A 14,664-nucleotide genomic window follows, 5' to 3' on the forward strand; every position below is an offset into this window, starting at 1 on the left:
CAAATGATATTCGCGTACGATTTACAACTGTAACTCCCTATTAATTGTTCCCAACTCGGCATTTTCATCAAAGGGCATGAAGGGTGTCCAAGGTTGACAGGTTGGAATTTTGAATGGCAGGGTGCTGCGCCCTTCCATTCATGCCAAGCTGGAGCACTGGTTTTGATGGTGTTTCACTTGTAACACACCAAGCAGTATGACCCATTATATTTATCAACATGGCTAAAATGAGGCCAAAATAATTGTTAAAAGCCCTTTGTTTATTCCAAAGACATGGATGATCATCTTTGTCTCTGAATATATTAAAATACTCGTGTTGTTGATTTTTCCTGTTTGTTATTGCAGGAAAACTGTTAACGCATTATGTGTGAAGACTCCTCTGTATCAGACAGCTAGCAGTATTATGATTATCAAATATTAAAATTTGACTTAACAATATAGCGCTTCAAATTATATAAGACTTTATTTTTGTTTCAGATATTTTCCAGTTTCCCCTCACAACAATTTGCATCAACTTGTTGGTAAGAAATTTCCATTGAAACCAACTGCTGGTAATACTATCTTTTTATAACACCCATTACAATTGGTAATGGGGGCTATAGGAACCACTTTGTCGGTCCGTCAGTCTGTCCCGAAATTTCATCAGATCTTCACCAACTTGGTCACAAATTGTATCTAGATGATGTATAGGTCAAGTTTGAATATGGATCATGCGGGTCAGAAACTAGGTCATGGGGTCACCTTATTGTGTCTTAAACCTGAAGTTTGTTCTGGGCCATAACTTTTGTTCATTTATTTCATACAGTATTTTAAATGATGGAACAGTTCATAATGATTTCAAGACATCTTCTGATCCCTGGAAGATAAACTAGGGATGATCTGTCTGTTTATAACAGTTCAGAGCCTTCCAATCTAGCGTGAGAAGATGTAATGATAATGTTAAATGGAAATTACATATAACCCATACATGCCATCATTTTTCAGACCAATTCCGGGACATTGTGTTAAATTGTCCGGGACTTTTGCCGATTTTCGGGACATGTATAAAATGTAGCGATATTTTATAGACATATGCATTTTTGGTACGTTTTGTTTTGTTTCGCATCGTTAATTGCAAAAGTTCGAAAGGCCTATCCGAAATACACTTGAACTATTAACGTCAAATTAAACATTACTAGTTCCGTTACTAGATACAGGCCATGTGTTTTCAGTGTAAGCGTTCTAAACATAGATGGTGACGTCACTGCGTTATTGTTATTAAGACCGGTGTGTAACGCGTAGTTGTTGATACGCCTTTATTCATTTATAACATTAATGTAATTAAAAAATCCAACAATACAGTACCCTAGATCGTCAACTCAAATCAATTCACAATACATACAACCAATCACATAAACAAATACAACAAAACAGTACCGGTAGATCGTCAACTTAAAATCCGGACAGTCACACATTAGTTACACTCTTGTTTCGCTGTAGATATAAGTCAATTAACAACCAAAACAATGCCGCCTTTTCGGTTTGACAGCGAACGTGAGACAATCAATATGATAACCAGGACCCCTGTTTAATTGATCGATTTTGACACGTAGCGTAGTCTGCCTATTCGGGTAGGCATTGTCATGGAGACGCTGCATATATACACAGATTCGAGGTGCAGTTAAGCCTAAGGTAAGGTACATGTATATATGGATTTTGTAAATTCGGGGACATTTGACAGATTTCCGGGACAGCGGGACAAGTTGTTCATTTCCGGGACTGTCCCGGACAATCCGGGACGTATGGCATGTATGATATAACAGTTCATACAGTTTAAGAAATACAATACATTTTATACAATGTCGTTTTTATGCCCCCGAACCAGGGATTTTGAGGGCATAATAAAATCGCTCCGTCCTTAGTTTGTTAGTCCATCCGTCCGTCCGTAAGTTAGTAAGTCCGTCTGTCAGTCTGTCCGAATTATTTTCCGTTCAATAAGTCAAGCAATTGTTATCAGATCTTCACCCAAACTTCATGAAAATGTGTAAGGCAATAACATCTAGGTCAAGTTAGATAATGGGCCAAATAGACCCAGACACCCCTGAGTTATGGCCCTTGAATCATAGTAAAATAGGGTTTTTAGCTCGACTATTATATATGAAATATATATAGTGGAGCTTTCCTACTCTCCCCGGGGTTCCAGTGTCCGTGAGCGTTGGAATGAACTATAGTGGGGGACATATTGTTTTTTGCCCTGTCGGTTGGTCTGTCTGTTGGTTTGTTTGCTCAACTTTAATATTTTGCCATAACTTTTGCAATATTGAAGAAAGCAACTTCATATTTGGCATGCATGTGTATCTCATGGAGCTGCACATTTTGAGTGGTGAAAGGTCAAGGTCATCCTTCAAGGACAAAATATACCTAGAAAGGTGCAGATTTGCTTCAGTTTTGTGTTTAGGTTCATTTTATTCCTAAATATCACAGCTATTACACTATGCCTCCAAACAATATACGAAAGCTTGACCCAAACCAAGACACTCTTGATGTTAGTAATGGTAGGTGAACGTAAGAATTAAATGCTGGCAATTCACATGAAATTGGACATGAGGGTTTATTAATTATCCATGGTCCTGAACCCTTTAATATCTGAAATCCTGTTTGTGCATATAACATAATGAGAACACCCTTTGGGCGACCTAACTTTGTATTTCAATCAGTTTCTTGTTTTGACCATTATTTTTACATTATTATCAAAACTTGTTACTTTCCTACCCTTGAAAAAGGAGAGGGACTTGCGGTTTGCGCTCTGTGTCTGTCAGTCTGACACTTTTCTGGATCCTTCGATAACTTTAGAAATTCTTCACCCATTTACTTCAAATTAATACTGAACCTCTCTTATGACAATACGGTCAATCTCAACTATGTATGGCCCCATTACCAACCCTGGGGTGCCCCTCCCACATAGGCCACGCCCACCCAAAATTGCCTTTACTATAATTTCTTCATTTCTACACCGATTCACTTCTAATTGATACTGAACTTCTCTTATGACAATACCGTCAACTATGCATGGCCCCATTACCAACCCTGGGGCGCCCCTGGGTCAAACATGCGGCGTGGGGATATGCGTCGGTCTCTGCCGCGCCATTTCTAGTCAACATTGGAAAACATTGGCATCTTAAAGGAATAAATTATGTATGAGCCCAAATTTTGCAGAACTATGGCCCTTGCTCATTTTTGTTTAGCTCCTCAGCTGAAATCATCATCTAGCAGTCACAATAGTTGAGCGGTTGGAGAGGCATGCATTGCGTCCTACTACTGCTCAGACTATATCATGGTAATGCCTTATCCAAATAACACAAGTATTCACCATGTGCAAATGTCTTGTTGTCTGTATAACTCTCTATTAGCTCAAAGTAAAAAGCATTTGAATTTGCACACTTTGGTATTTTAGTTTAATTTTTTTGGACATTACAATTGTTTTGAAACTCAAGATTAGTGTGGGGGGCATTACACTTCTCTTTAAAATGTTTATTTGTGATTATTTTTTTTTTTCAGTTTGGCAGACAAAACATGCTGATCAAAAAGAATGTGTACCACAGGGGCCAGTGTTTCCATTTGAGTGATTGACAAGAAGAAGAAGAGATGAGAAATGTTATCATCATATTTTAGTCCCTACATTTATAGTGTACAGCTCAATGTATTGAACCGGTGTTGTAGAATATAATTGGAGATACATGCGAACATTATAACATTATATATAAGATGATATTTCAAAAGCAATAAGAAATAAAAAGTATAAAAAGGTCAAAACAGTCAACCTTGTGTTTACAGTGGACAGGTTTAAAGTGGAAGTGACTAGTTAACTGTTGATCAAAAGCTGCACTGATGGAAAAAATAGTGGGAAATTACTATCTAGAAAACTGTTAACGTACGACAACAGTTGTGGAACTTTATAAATGACCGTATGTAACAGGGCTGGGCAGTTTTCCTTATATAGCTATAGTGAAACCTTTTGAACACTAGTGAAGTCACTGTTTTTTTTCCAATCTTCATGCATTTTGGTCAAATATTTGTTCAAATGATGGCTCAGTCCAGTTTCGAAATTTTTATGTCTATTCAAAAAACATATCCACTAGAGCGCGAGGCAATTGTCTTTATATGGCTATAATGAAACCTTGTAAATTCTCTAGAAGTGACATTTTTAGCCATATTTCCATAAATTTTGGTCAGAATATTTATTCTAATGATAGCTCAGTTGTCGAGTTTGTAACTGGTTCCGGTTTGTAGACTAACATGGCTGCCAGTGGACATGACAGTTTTTCTTAAAGTGCTAGAGTAGAACCTTGTTAACATACAATTGGCCCTTTTTATGTGCATTTTTCATGAAAGATGATCAGAGCATTTGACCCAATGTAATCTCAGCTGACTTTGAAACTGGATCACATAACGTCAAAAAGTGGGTCAAAATGTCAAATTAAAAAAAGCTTGTAAACACTGGAAGTTGCATTTAAAATTGTGTTCCTTTTTTATGTCCCCCACTATAGTAGTGGGAGACATATTGTTTTTGCCCTGTCTGTTGGTCTGTTGGTTGGTTGGTTGGTTTGCACCAACTTTAACATTTGCAATAACTTTTGCAATATAGAAGATAGGAACTTGATATTTTGCATGCATATGTATCTCATGGAGCTGCACATTTTGAGTGGTGAAAGGTCTAGGTCATCCTTCAAGGTCAAAGGTCGAATATATGAGTCAAAATTGCTCATTTAATGTACACTTTTGCAGTATTTCAATATTCAAGATAGCAACTTGATATTTGGCATGCATGTGTATCTCATGGAGCTGCACAATTTGAGTGGTGAAAGGTCAAGGTCATCCTTCAAGGTCAGATGTCAAATATATGTGTCCAAAATCGCTCATTTTATTATACTTTTGCAATATTGAAGATAGCAACTTGATATTTGGCATGCATGTGTATCTCATGGATCTGCACATTTTGTGTGGTGAAAGGTCAAGGTCATCCTTCAAGGTCAGAGGTCAAATATATGTGGCCTAAATCGCTAATTTTATGAATACTTTTGCTATATTGAAGATTGCAACTTGATATTTGGCATGCATGTGTATCTCATGGAGCTGCACATTTTTAGTGGTGAAAGGTCAAGGTCATCCTTCAATGTCAAATATATGGGTCAAAATTGATCATGTAATGTCACTTCTGCAATATTGAAGCTAGCAATTTTATATTTGAAATGCATGTGTATCTCATGGAGCTGCACATTTTGAGTGGTGAAGGGTCAAGGTCATCCTACAAGGTCAAACGTCATATAGGGGGACATTGTGTTTCACAAACACATCTTGTTTAAAGTTTGTCAAAACATTTGCTGTAATGATAAGCAAAGTCAAGTTTATAAATGATTATTTGCCTACAAATTACATATTTTTTATCAAGTTCATTTATTATTCTAAACTACACCCTCTCAGAATAGTCTAGTTCCTTCTGGTCACAGTTGAGCACCTTAGGGCTCTTGTTCTATAATTTGATTGTTTTGGAAAATTGTCATTTTGCCAAAATGTGAGCAAGTCCAAATTTAATTAACCCTGCTTTGTAGTATCTTGTTTTCCTTACATGTATAAAGTGGAAAATTATCTATGAATCTGACTGCATAGATATTTGGTATTCAGAATAGCATCGTGTAAATGTAGTAAAACTAAACACAATTGTGTTAGCATAAAACTGGCCATGCCATGGGGGTCAAATGGTTAATACAGACTTGTAGGAAATAGACTTCTAAAAAATTTATCCGTTAAATATATTTTGTGTACATAATGATTAGCTTTTTCCTTCAACTTATCGCTTTCATGGTGTAAAGAAAACATGCCGACTTATTAAGTAAGTCGGAGATCTGGGTTTGATTCCCAGTGAAAGTCAAGTCACAAGGAAAAATGCTTATTGTTGGAAGGATTTATTAGTTATTCAAAACGTAAGATTTTTTTTCTTTGCTCGTTCAGTTACAAATAACAGCAAATGATCTGAAAGTATTTGTTTATAACGTAGAAGTTAGTGTAATGAATAGCAAATTGGAATAATGCACTTAATAGAAACTATACATATTGTATATAAGACTAAAATACGCAGAAATGAAATACCAGTAGCATTATTAATACATTTTTATACCCCCACAAACGAAGTTTGTCGGTCCGTCTGCCTGTCTTGTTTGTCGGTCCGTATTAAGTGTCCGCTCTCTAATTCAAGTTGTTTTTACCCGATCTTCACCAAACTTGGTCAGATGTTGTATCTAGATGATGTCTAGGTCAAGTTCGAATATGGGTAATGCCGGGTCAAAATCTAGGCCAAGGGGTCACTTAGTGCGTTTTAAACTTTGAGCATGGTGTCCGCTCTCTAATTATGCACCCCTTCGAAGAAGAGGGGGTATATTGTTTTCCACATGTCGGTCGGTCCATCAGATGGTTTCCGGTTGATAACTTGAGAACGCTCAGGCCTAGGATCATGAAACTTCATTGGTACATTGATCATGACTGGCAGATGACCCATCTTGATTTTCAGGTTACTAGGTCAAGGTCACAGTTATTCCAAATAATAAAATGGTTTCAAGATGGTAACTCAAGAATGCTTAGGCCTAGGATCATGAAACTAAGGATCATGAAACTTCATAGGAACATTGATCATGACTGGCAGATGACCCCTATTGATTTTCAGGTCACAAGGTCAAAGGTCACAGTGACAAAAACGTATTCCCACAATGGCTGCCACTACAACTGACAGCCCATATGGGGGGCATGCATGTTTTACAAACAGCCATTGTATATACTACTACCCCATGCTCGTATATAAGTAATGCCGTATCAAGCCAGTACTATACTAGCGAGTCATGTATCGGATATATCCTACTACCCATGCCCGTATATAAGTAATGCCGTATCAAGCCAGTACTATACTAGCGAGTTATATAGCGAGTATATCCTACTACCCCATGCTCGTATATAAGTAATGCCGTATCAAGCCAATACTATACTAGCGAGTCATATACCGGATATATCCTACTACCCCATGCTCGTACATTAGTAATGCCGTATCAAGCCGGTACTATACTAGCGAGTCATAGCGGGTATATACTACTACCCCATGCTTATATATAAGTAATGCCGTACCAAGCCAGTACTATACTAGCGAGTCATATACCGGGTATACCCTACTACCCCATGTTCGTATATAAGTAATGCCGTATCAAGCCAGTACTATACTAGCGAGTAATATAGCGGGTATATCCTACTACCCCATGCTGGTATATTAGTAATGCCGTATCAAGCCAGTACTATACTAGCGAGTTATGTACCGGGTATATCCTACTCCCCCATGCTGGTATATAAGTAATGCCGTATCAAGCCAGTACTATATAAACGAGTTATGTTCCGGGTATATCCTACTACCCCATGCTGGTAAACGAGTCTTATACCGGGTATATCCAACTACCCCATGCTCGTATAAGTAATGCCGTATCAAGCCAGTACTATACTAAAGAGTCATATACCGGGTATATCCTACTACCCCATGCTCGTATAAAAGTAATGCCGTATCAAGCCAGTACTATACTAGCGAGCCATAGCGGGTATATACTATTACCCCATGCTCGTATGTAAGTAATGCCGTACCAACCCAGGACTATACTAGCGAGTCATATACCGTGTATATCCTACTACCCCATGCCTTTATATAAGTAATGCCGTATCAAGCCAGTACCATACTAGCGAGTTGTATACCGGGTATATTCTACAACCCCATGCTGGTATATATAAGTAATGCCGTATCAAGCCGGTACATGCTGGTATATTAGTAATGCCGTATCAAGCCAGTACTATACTAGCGAGTTATGTACCGGGTATATCCTACTACCCCATGCTGGTATATAAGTAATGCCGTATCAAGCCAGTACTCTATTAGCGAGTTATGTTCCGGGTATATTCTACTACCCCATGCTGGTAAACGAGTCTTATACCGGGTATATCCAACTACCCCATGCTCGTATAAGTAATGCCGTATCAAGCCAGTACTATACTAACGAGTCATATACTGGGTATATCCTACTACCCCATGCTCGTATAAAAGTAATGCCGTATCAAGCCAGTACTATACTAGCGAGCCATAGCGGGTATATACTACTACCCCATGCTCGTATGTAAGTAATGCCGTACCAACCCAGGACTATACTAGCGAGTCATATACCGTGTATATCCTACTACCGCATGCCTTTATATAAGTAATGCCGTATCAAGCCAGTACCATACTAGCGAGTTGTATACCGATATATATTCTACAACCCCATGCTGGTATATAAGTAATGCCGTATCAAACCGGTACTATACAAGCGAGTTATATAGCGGGTATATCCTACTACCCCATGCTCATATATAAGTAATGCCGTATCAAGCCAGTACTATATTAGCGAGTTATATAGCGGGTATATCCTACTACCCAATGCTCGTATATAAGTAATGCCGTATCAAACCGGTACTATACTAGAGAGTCATAGCGGGTATATACTACTACCCCATGCTCGTATATAAGTAATGCCGTATCCAGCCGGTACTATACTAGCAAGGTATATACCGGATATATCCTACTACCCAATGCTGGTATATAAGTAATGCCGTATCAAGCCGGTACTATACTAACGAGTCATATACCGGGTATATCCTACTACCCCATGCTCGTAAATAAGTAATGCCGTATCAAGCCAGTACTATACTAGCGAGTTATATACCGGGTATATCCTACTACCCCATGCTCGTATATAAGTAATGCCGTTTCAAGCCAGTACTATACTAGCGAGTTATATACCGGGTATATCCTACTACCCATGCTCGTATATAAGTAATGCCGTATCAAGCCAGTACTATACTAGCGAGTCATGTACCGGATATATCCTACTACCCCATGCTCGTATATAAGTAATGCCGTACCAAGCCAGTACTATACTAGCGAGTTATATAGCGGGTATATCCTACTACCCCATGCTCGTATATAAGTAATGCCGTGTCAAGCCAGTACTATACTAGCGAGCTATATACCGGATATATCCTACTACCCAATGCTCGTATATAAGTAATGCCGTATCAAGCCTGTACTATAATAGCGAGTTATATAGCGGTATATACTACTACCCCATGCTGTTATAAGTAATACCGTATTAGTTACACTGTTTGTAACTGATGGTGTATGAGAGCGAAGCTCGAGAAGGGAACTGATTGTGTATATCCTATACACAATCAGTTACTAACTGTGTATCTATTATATCTCAACCGATTACTCGGGGTGTATGGAAATTTCTCAAGGTGTATGGAAAATACACAATGGGCACATGGCCTCTCAAAGCAAATCGAATCCGGTCATTTTTGTAGGAGGCGAGTTATACCTTACTACCCTATGCTCGTATACGTAATGCCGTATCACATCAGTTGTATTTTTGACGTCATTTAGTTATATACAGGATAGTCATATAGCGGGTATTTCCTATAACCCCCAAGTACGTACTGTTAATGCTATATCAAACCTGTTATATTCCTAATTTCACAAAGCGGGTATAACCGACTATCCCAGGCTCAAGTTTGCCAAGCGGTATCTACCCAGTAATATTCTATATGTCATTATGCGGGGATACCTGACTATCGTATGTTTGTATTTAAGTGATGCTGTAGCACATTAGTTCAACACTCACAAGCCATACCAAGGGTATATAGGGTTAGGGCAACTAAACCTAATCATATTGTTCACTGCTCGCCTGCATGGTCTGTTCTTCTAAAAGCCATGTAAGAAACACAATCATTCTGCTGTGTGCATATTTTGATCAAATTAATGAATGCTAGTTCGGTTGTTCGGCGTAGCTGTCTTACCAAGCTTTTCACATTAAATACCCTTTATCAACAAACAATTAAATGATGGGGAAATTTCACGCCTGTAGACCCGAATGAATGAATCAGAATATTTTAATTATTGATTTCAGAGAAATCACCCACAGCATTGGCCAAATCACTGCGGAAATCCGGTCTTCTTCATGCACGTTTTTGACCTAACAACAATCACTGCGAAATAGCGCAGACCGTGTTTGACTTACGCTGGCCGCATACGCATTAAGACCTATTTTCGCAAGACGCAACTATAAGTGTGATTTGGTTGTGTTGAAAGAACATTGTGCATGTATGAACTATTTACATCTCATTGCGATGGCGATATAATAAATTCATAATAAGCCTTGTGAGGCCACATATGATCACATGTAGTATATTTTTATCTAAGGACAAAATTGTTCGGTTTGAATATACGTGCACTTTATAAGAAACACATCATGCGGTGGATATGCGACAATTAAACCTTTATTTTCTATTTAAATATTTATAAACGTGAATATACGACTTGCTTTAACGATACAAGCGTTAATGCGTTACTGATAGGATCATGCGGCAGCAATGAATAGGACACTCCTCGTGTAAGTAATCATCATAGTCTAGGGACCCTTCAGATTTTGCATCGTAAAAAGTGTGACCCAGTAATATTGCTTAAAATGGTTGAGCTAACTTAATTTTCATCTTTTCTCGTGCTCTTTAATTACCCACATATTTAGGTCTGGTTGATAGTACTTTTACTTCCCACAGAGCAATTCGGTTCAAATTACTAATAACAACAATACACATTTTTAGCTTTATTTCAAATGTGAACATATTTATTTAACGCAGACGTGTACATAATTTTAACACAGAACAAGGGCTGTTTGTAAAGCATGCATGCCCCCCATATGGGCTGTCAGTTGTAGTGGCAGCCATTGTGAATACATTTTTGTCACTGTGAACTTGACTTTTGACCTAGTGACCTGAAAATCAATAGGGGTCATCTGCCAGTCATGATCAATGTACTTGAGAAGTTTCATGATCATAGACCTAAGTATTCTTGAGCTATCAACAGGAAACCATTAAACTGTTTTGAGTCACTATGACCTTAATCTTTGACCTAGTGACCTGAAAATCAATAGGGGTCTTCTACCAGTCATTATCAATGTACCTATGAAGGGGGTCATCTGCCAGTCATTATCAATGTACCTATGAAGTTTCATGGTCCTAGGCGTAAGCATTCTTGAGTTATCATCATGAAACCATTTTACTGTTTCGAGTAACTGTGACATTGACCTTTGACCTAGTGACCGGAAAATCAATAGGAGTCATCTCCCAGTCATGATCAATGTTCCTATTAAGTTTCATGATCCTAGGCGTAAGCATTCTTGAGTTATCATCCATAAATCATTTTACTGTCTTGAGTCACTGTGACCTTTGACCTAGTGACCTGAGAATCAATAGGGGTCATCTGCCAGTAATGATTAATGTACCCATGAAGTTTCATGATGCTAGGCCTAAGCATTCTTGAGTTATCATCCGGAAACCATTTTACTATTTTGAGTCACTGTGACTTTGACCTAGTGACCTGAAAATCAATAGAGGTCATCTGCCAGTTATGATCAATGTTCCTATGAAGTTCATGATCTTAGGCGTAAGCATTGTTGAGTTATCTTCCAGAAACCATTTTAGTATTTTGATTCACTGTGACCTTGACCTTTGACCAAGTGACCTGAAAATCAATAGGGACCATTCGCCAGTCATGATCAATATATACCTATGATTTTTTTATTTTATGATCCGAGGCGTAAGCATTTATGAGTTATCATCCGGAAACCATTTTTCTATTTCGAGTCACTGTGACCTTGACCTTTGACTTAGTGACCTGAAAATCAATAGAGGTCATCTGCGAGTCATCATCAATGTAGCTATGAAGTTTCATGATCCTAGGCGAAAGCGTTCTTGAGCTATCATCCGGAAACCATTTTACTATTTCGAGATCAATAAACCTATGAAGTTTCATGATCCTAGGCCAAAGCGTTCTTGAGTTATCATCAGGAAACCATCTGGTGGACGGACGGACCAACCAACTGACATGTGCAAAACAATATACCCCTCTTCTTCCAAGGGGGGCATAAATATAATATTAATTTTTAGTAATCTAAATTAACTAAAAATTGCTAGATTGTATTTTCCGAGAAATTATCGGAAAACATCGTTAAAGTTAAAGGGTATCTGCCAGCTTATGCCATTATAACACAAATGTTAAATGACAAAAGCTGTTGCCCGGTTCACGGCACGCGGAGCCTACCCTATTGTGAACCAAAATCTTTTTGTGTATTTCATCCTAGAAGTTACATTGACATAGAACAGACACATTGGTTACTTTTATGAAACAATTCTTATAAAACTTGGTATACAAATTGCGACATTGTTGCCCATTTGTCCGTCAGTCCATGTCCGAATAGTAGCTAAAATTGAGAAAACTCAGTAAGATTTCATGAAACTTAATATTCACATAATTTTTAAATACACAAAATAATATATTGACCATTTTAATTTTGTGATAAAACATGGTTCACAAATGAACTCAGAAGAGCAATGTGATATTTATTTTGTCCCTACTGTTTTCACATGAAGGGATTTACGGTTGACCCACTGTCCATTGGTCTGTCAGTCAAATAAACCTGGATCTGGTTACAATGTTTTCCTAAGATTTCACCAGGTTACCTACTTTTTGGACACACTTAACCCAGGCTTACTCAACCAAGATGAGCATGTCGATCAGGTTTCATCAACATTGAGTCGAAAAAAGCCTGGTTTCTTCCTTCACCTGATGATCCTCTAACACAGCAAGTCAATCCTCGAATGTCCGAAATATGTTCTGGTTCTTATAATGGCAGACAAAAACAAGACCTATGATTTTAAGTAAATTTGTTATGTTCATATATACATTAATTATTCCAACTATTTTTTTAGCTCGTATATGTTGTTATACAATTGTATTAAACATGGCCATTTAAGTCTTTCATAAGATTCTAACTAAACAAATGAGTTTTAATTTCTTTTAAAACTCTTGATGCAAGCAAACGATGAACGGCAGTATTGGGGGAAAAAAACTGGCAGACAATATGTATTTGACCATCAACACTAGAGAAGACTGAGATAAAGATATGCAGAAAATGAAGTAACACCAGTTCACACAGTACTAAACTCACATCATAGAGATGTTTAAGTGCATGGATTTCAAGACTATTAAAGCTCAGGACTTTGGTACAGTCTCCCCATCTACAGCATTTCTCTTGAACCACATGAGAGATGATATGTGCATCTTGCTGTCCTATGGAGTGGAAGTCTTCCTTGCAGGATATCCATTTGCACGAATACTCCTATAACAAGCAACTTTGTAAACTGCAGATTGGAAGCCAAAGTCAATTAACTTACAGTGTCCACATTTTTAACTTTAGTTATAATCATTGACTAAGTTTTTCACAAATGTTATTTTTGATTGAAAATGTTAATGAAAAGGCAAAAAAAAGAGATTTACTGTGAAATAAGTCAATGGAGATAAGCCTACTAATAGCTCTTGGTGTGTATTGTGGATTTCACCATGATTTGTTTAACTCTATTTTTGTTTTATTTATCTATATATTGATATTTTCTATGAGTACTTTACGCAGATACACATCTAATCAGAGCCTCTGTTAATGTAATAAAAGTATGTTACTGTTCTGTTCTTCTGTAAATAACTAATCGAAAAAGAAAGAAAAAAAGTAAATTTGCACTATTGTATGAATATGGCATACACTTATTTTTCCATGTTGAAATCTTATTAAATTCATGATATGAAGCCCTAAAATGTTTGTAACAAACAGATGGATGGACTGACAGACTGACCGATGGAAAACGCCAACACTATATCTCTCTGGCTTTGGCAAGGATAATGATTCAACAGAAAGTAGAAATCATCAATAAAAACTTGATGCATCTAAGTTAACTTAGCAATTAGTGAGTTCAATATGTCCTTTAACTGAACAAAAAACAGATGTTTCAAAAACTTAACATGATTTGTCATTTGTTGCAAATATTAAGAAGCACTTACAGGTCCTGGGTTTCAATCACCAACATATGATAAAATAGTTCTCAGTAACAAAAGGCACAAAAATGCAAGAAAAAAATCACTTTAATGTTAAAATAAATATATATAGTTATTCAATAAACGATGTATATTTTGTCATAAAGTACCGGTCCTGGATTTTTCTCAACATCATTTAAGAGCATCAACATCTGCTGGGACAGGTTAACATGTTGTTGAATACACAGCTGCATCATGATGTAATGAAGACCACCTTGTCCACACATACGACCCAGAATCATCAGCCCAAACATCTTGATCCACATGGTGGGTGGGAAATGTTTGTATGTTCCTAAAGAACAAAACATGTTAATGATTTATCATTTCAAGTATAAAAGGCAAGCCTTAAAATTCTTAGAAAGCTTTAACTTCTGAAGGTTAATATCATCCTGGCTGTGCAGATCTTGGTAATATACCCATTTAAAAAACATTCCTTAAAGCCACACACCTTGAAATGAAATATCTGGCATAGTAAATTTGGATATAAATAAGAAACATATTTTATCTTTGCCAATTAGAATATATCTGGTGGTTGCAAGGTAGAAATCCGTCTTTTTTGTGCTTTAAAACTTAAAAATAATTGTGTTTCTCGAATTGAACATGTACGTATACAAAATTAATCATACAATCAGTTTTAAAATATAAAAAAA

General features: G+C 37.3%; 1 protein-coding gene across 1 annotated transcript; it reads right to left on the reverse strand.

The window, feature by feature from the left end:
- Positions 1-12,536: 12,536 nt before the first annotated feature.
- Positions 12,537-14,623, reverse strand: LOC127879332 (uncharacterized). The gene is made up of 3 exons (XM_052426114.1): positions 14,125-14,623; positions 13,098-13,268; positions 12,537-12,769 (listed from the first exon to the last, which is right to left on the reverse strand). The coding sequence occupies exons 1-3, from the start codon at positions 14,320-14,322 to the stop codon at positions 12,737-12,739; spliced, it is 402 nt and encodes a 133-aa protein (XP_052282074.1). The 5' UTR covers positions 14,323-14,623; the 3' UTR covers positions 12,537-12,736.
- Positions 14,624-14,664: the final 41 nt, after the last annotated feature.

This window comes from Dreissena polymorpha, chromosome 4 (assembly GCF_020536995.1).
Source record: "Dreissena polymorpha isolate Duluth1 chromosome 4, UMN_Dpol_1.0, whole genome shotgun sequence".
NCBI classification, from domain to species: Eukaryota; Metazoa; Mollusca; class Bivalvia; order Myida; family Dreissenidae; genus Dreissena; species Dreissena polymorpha.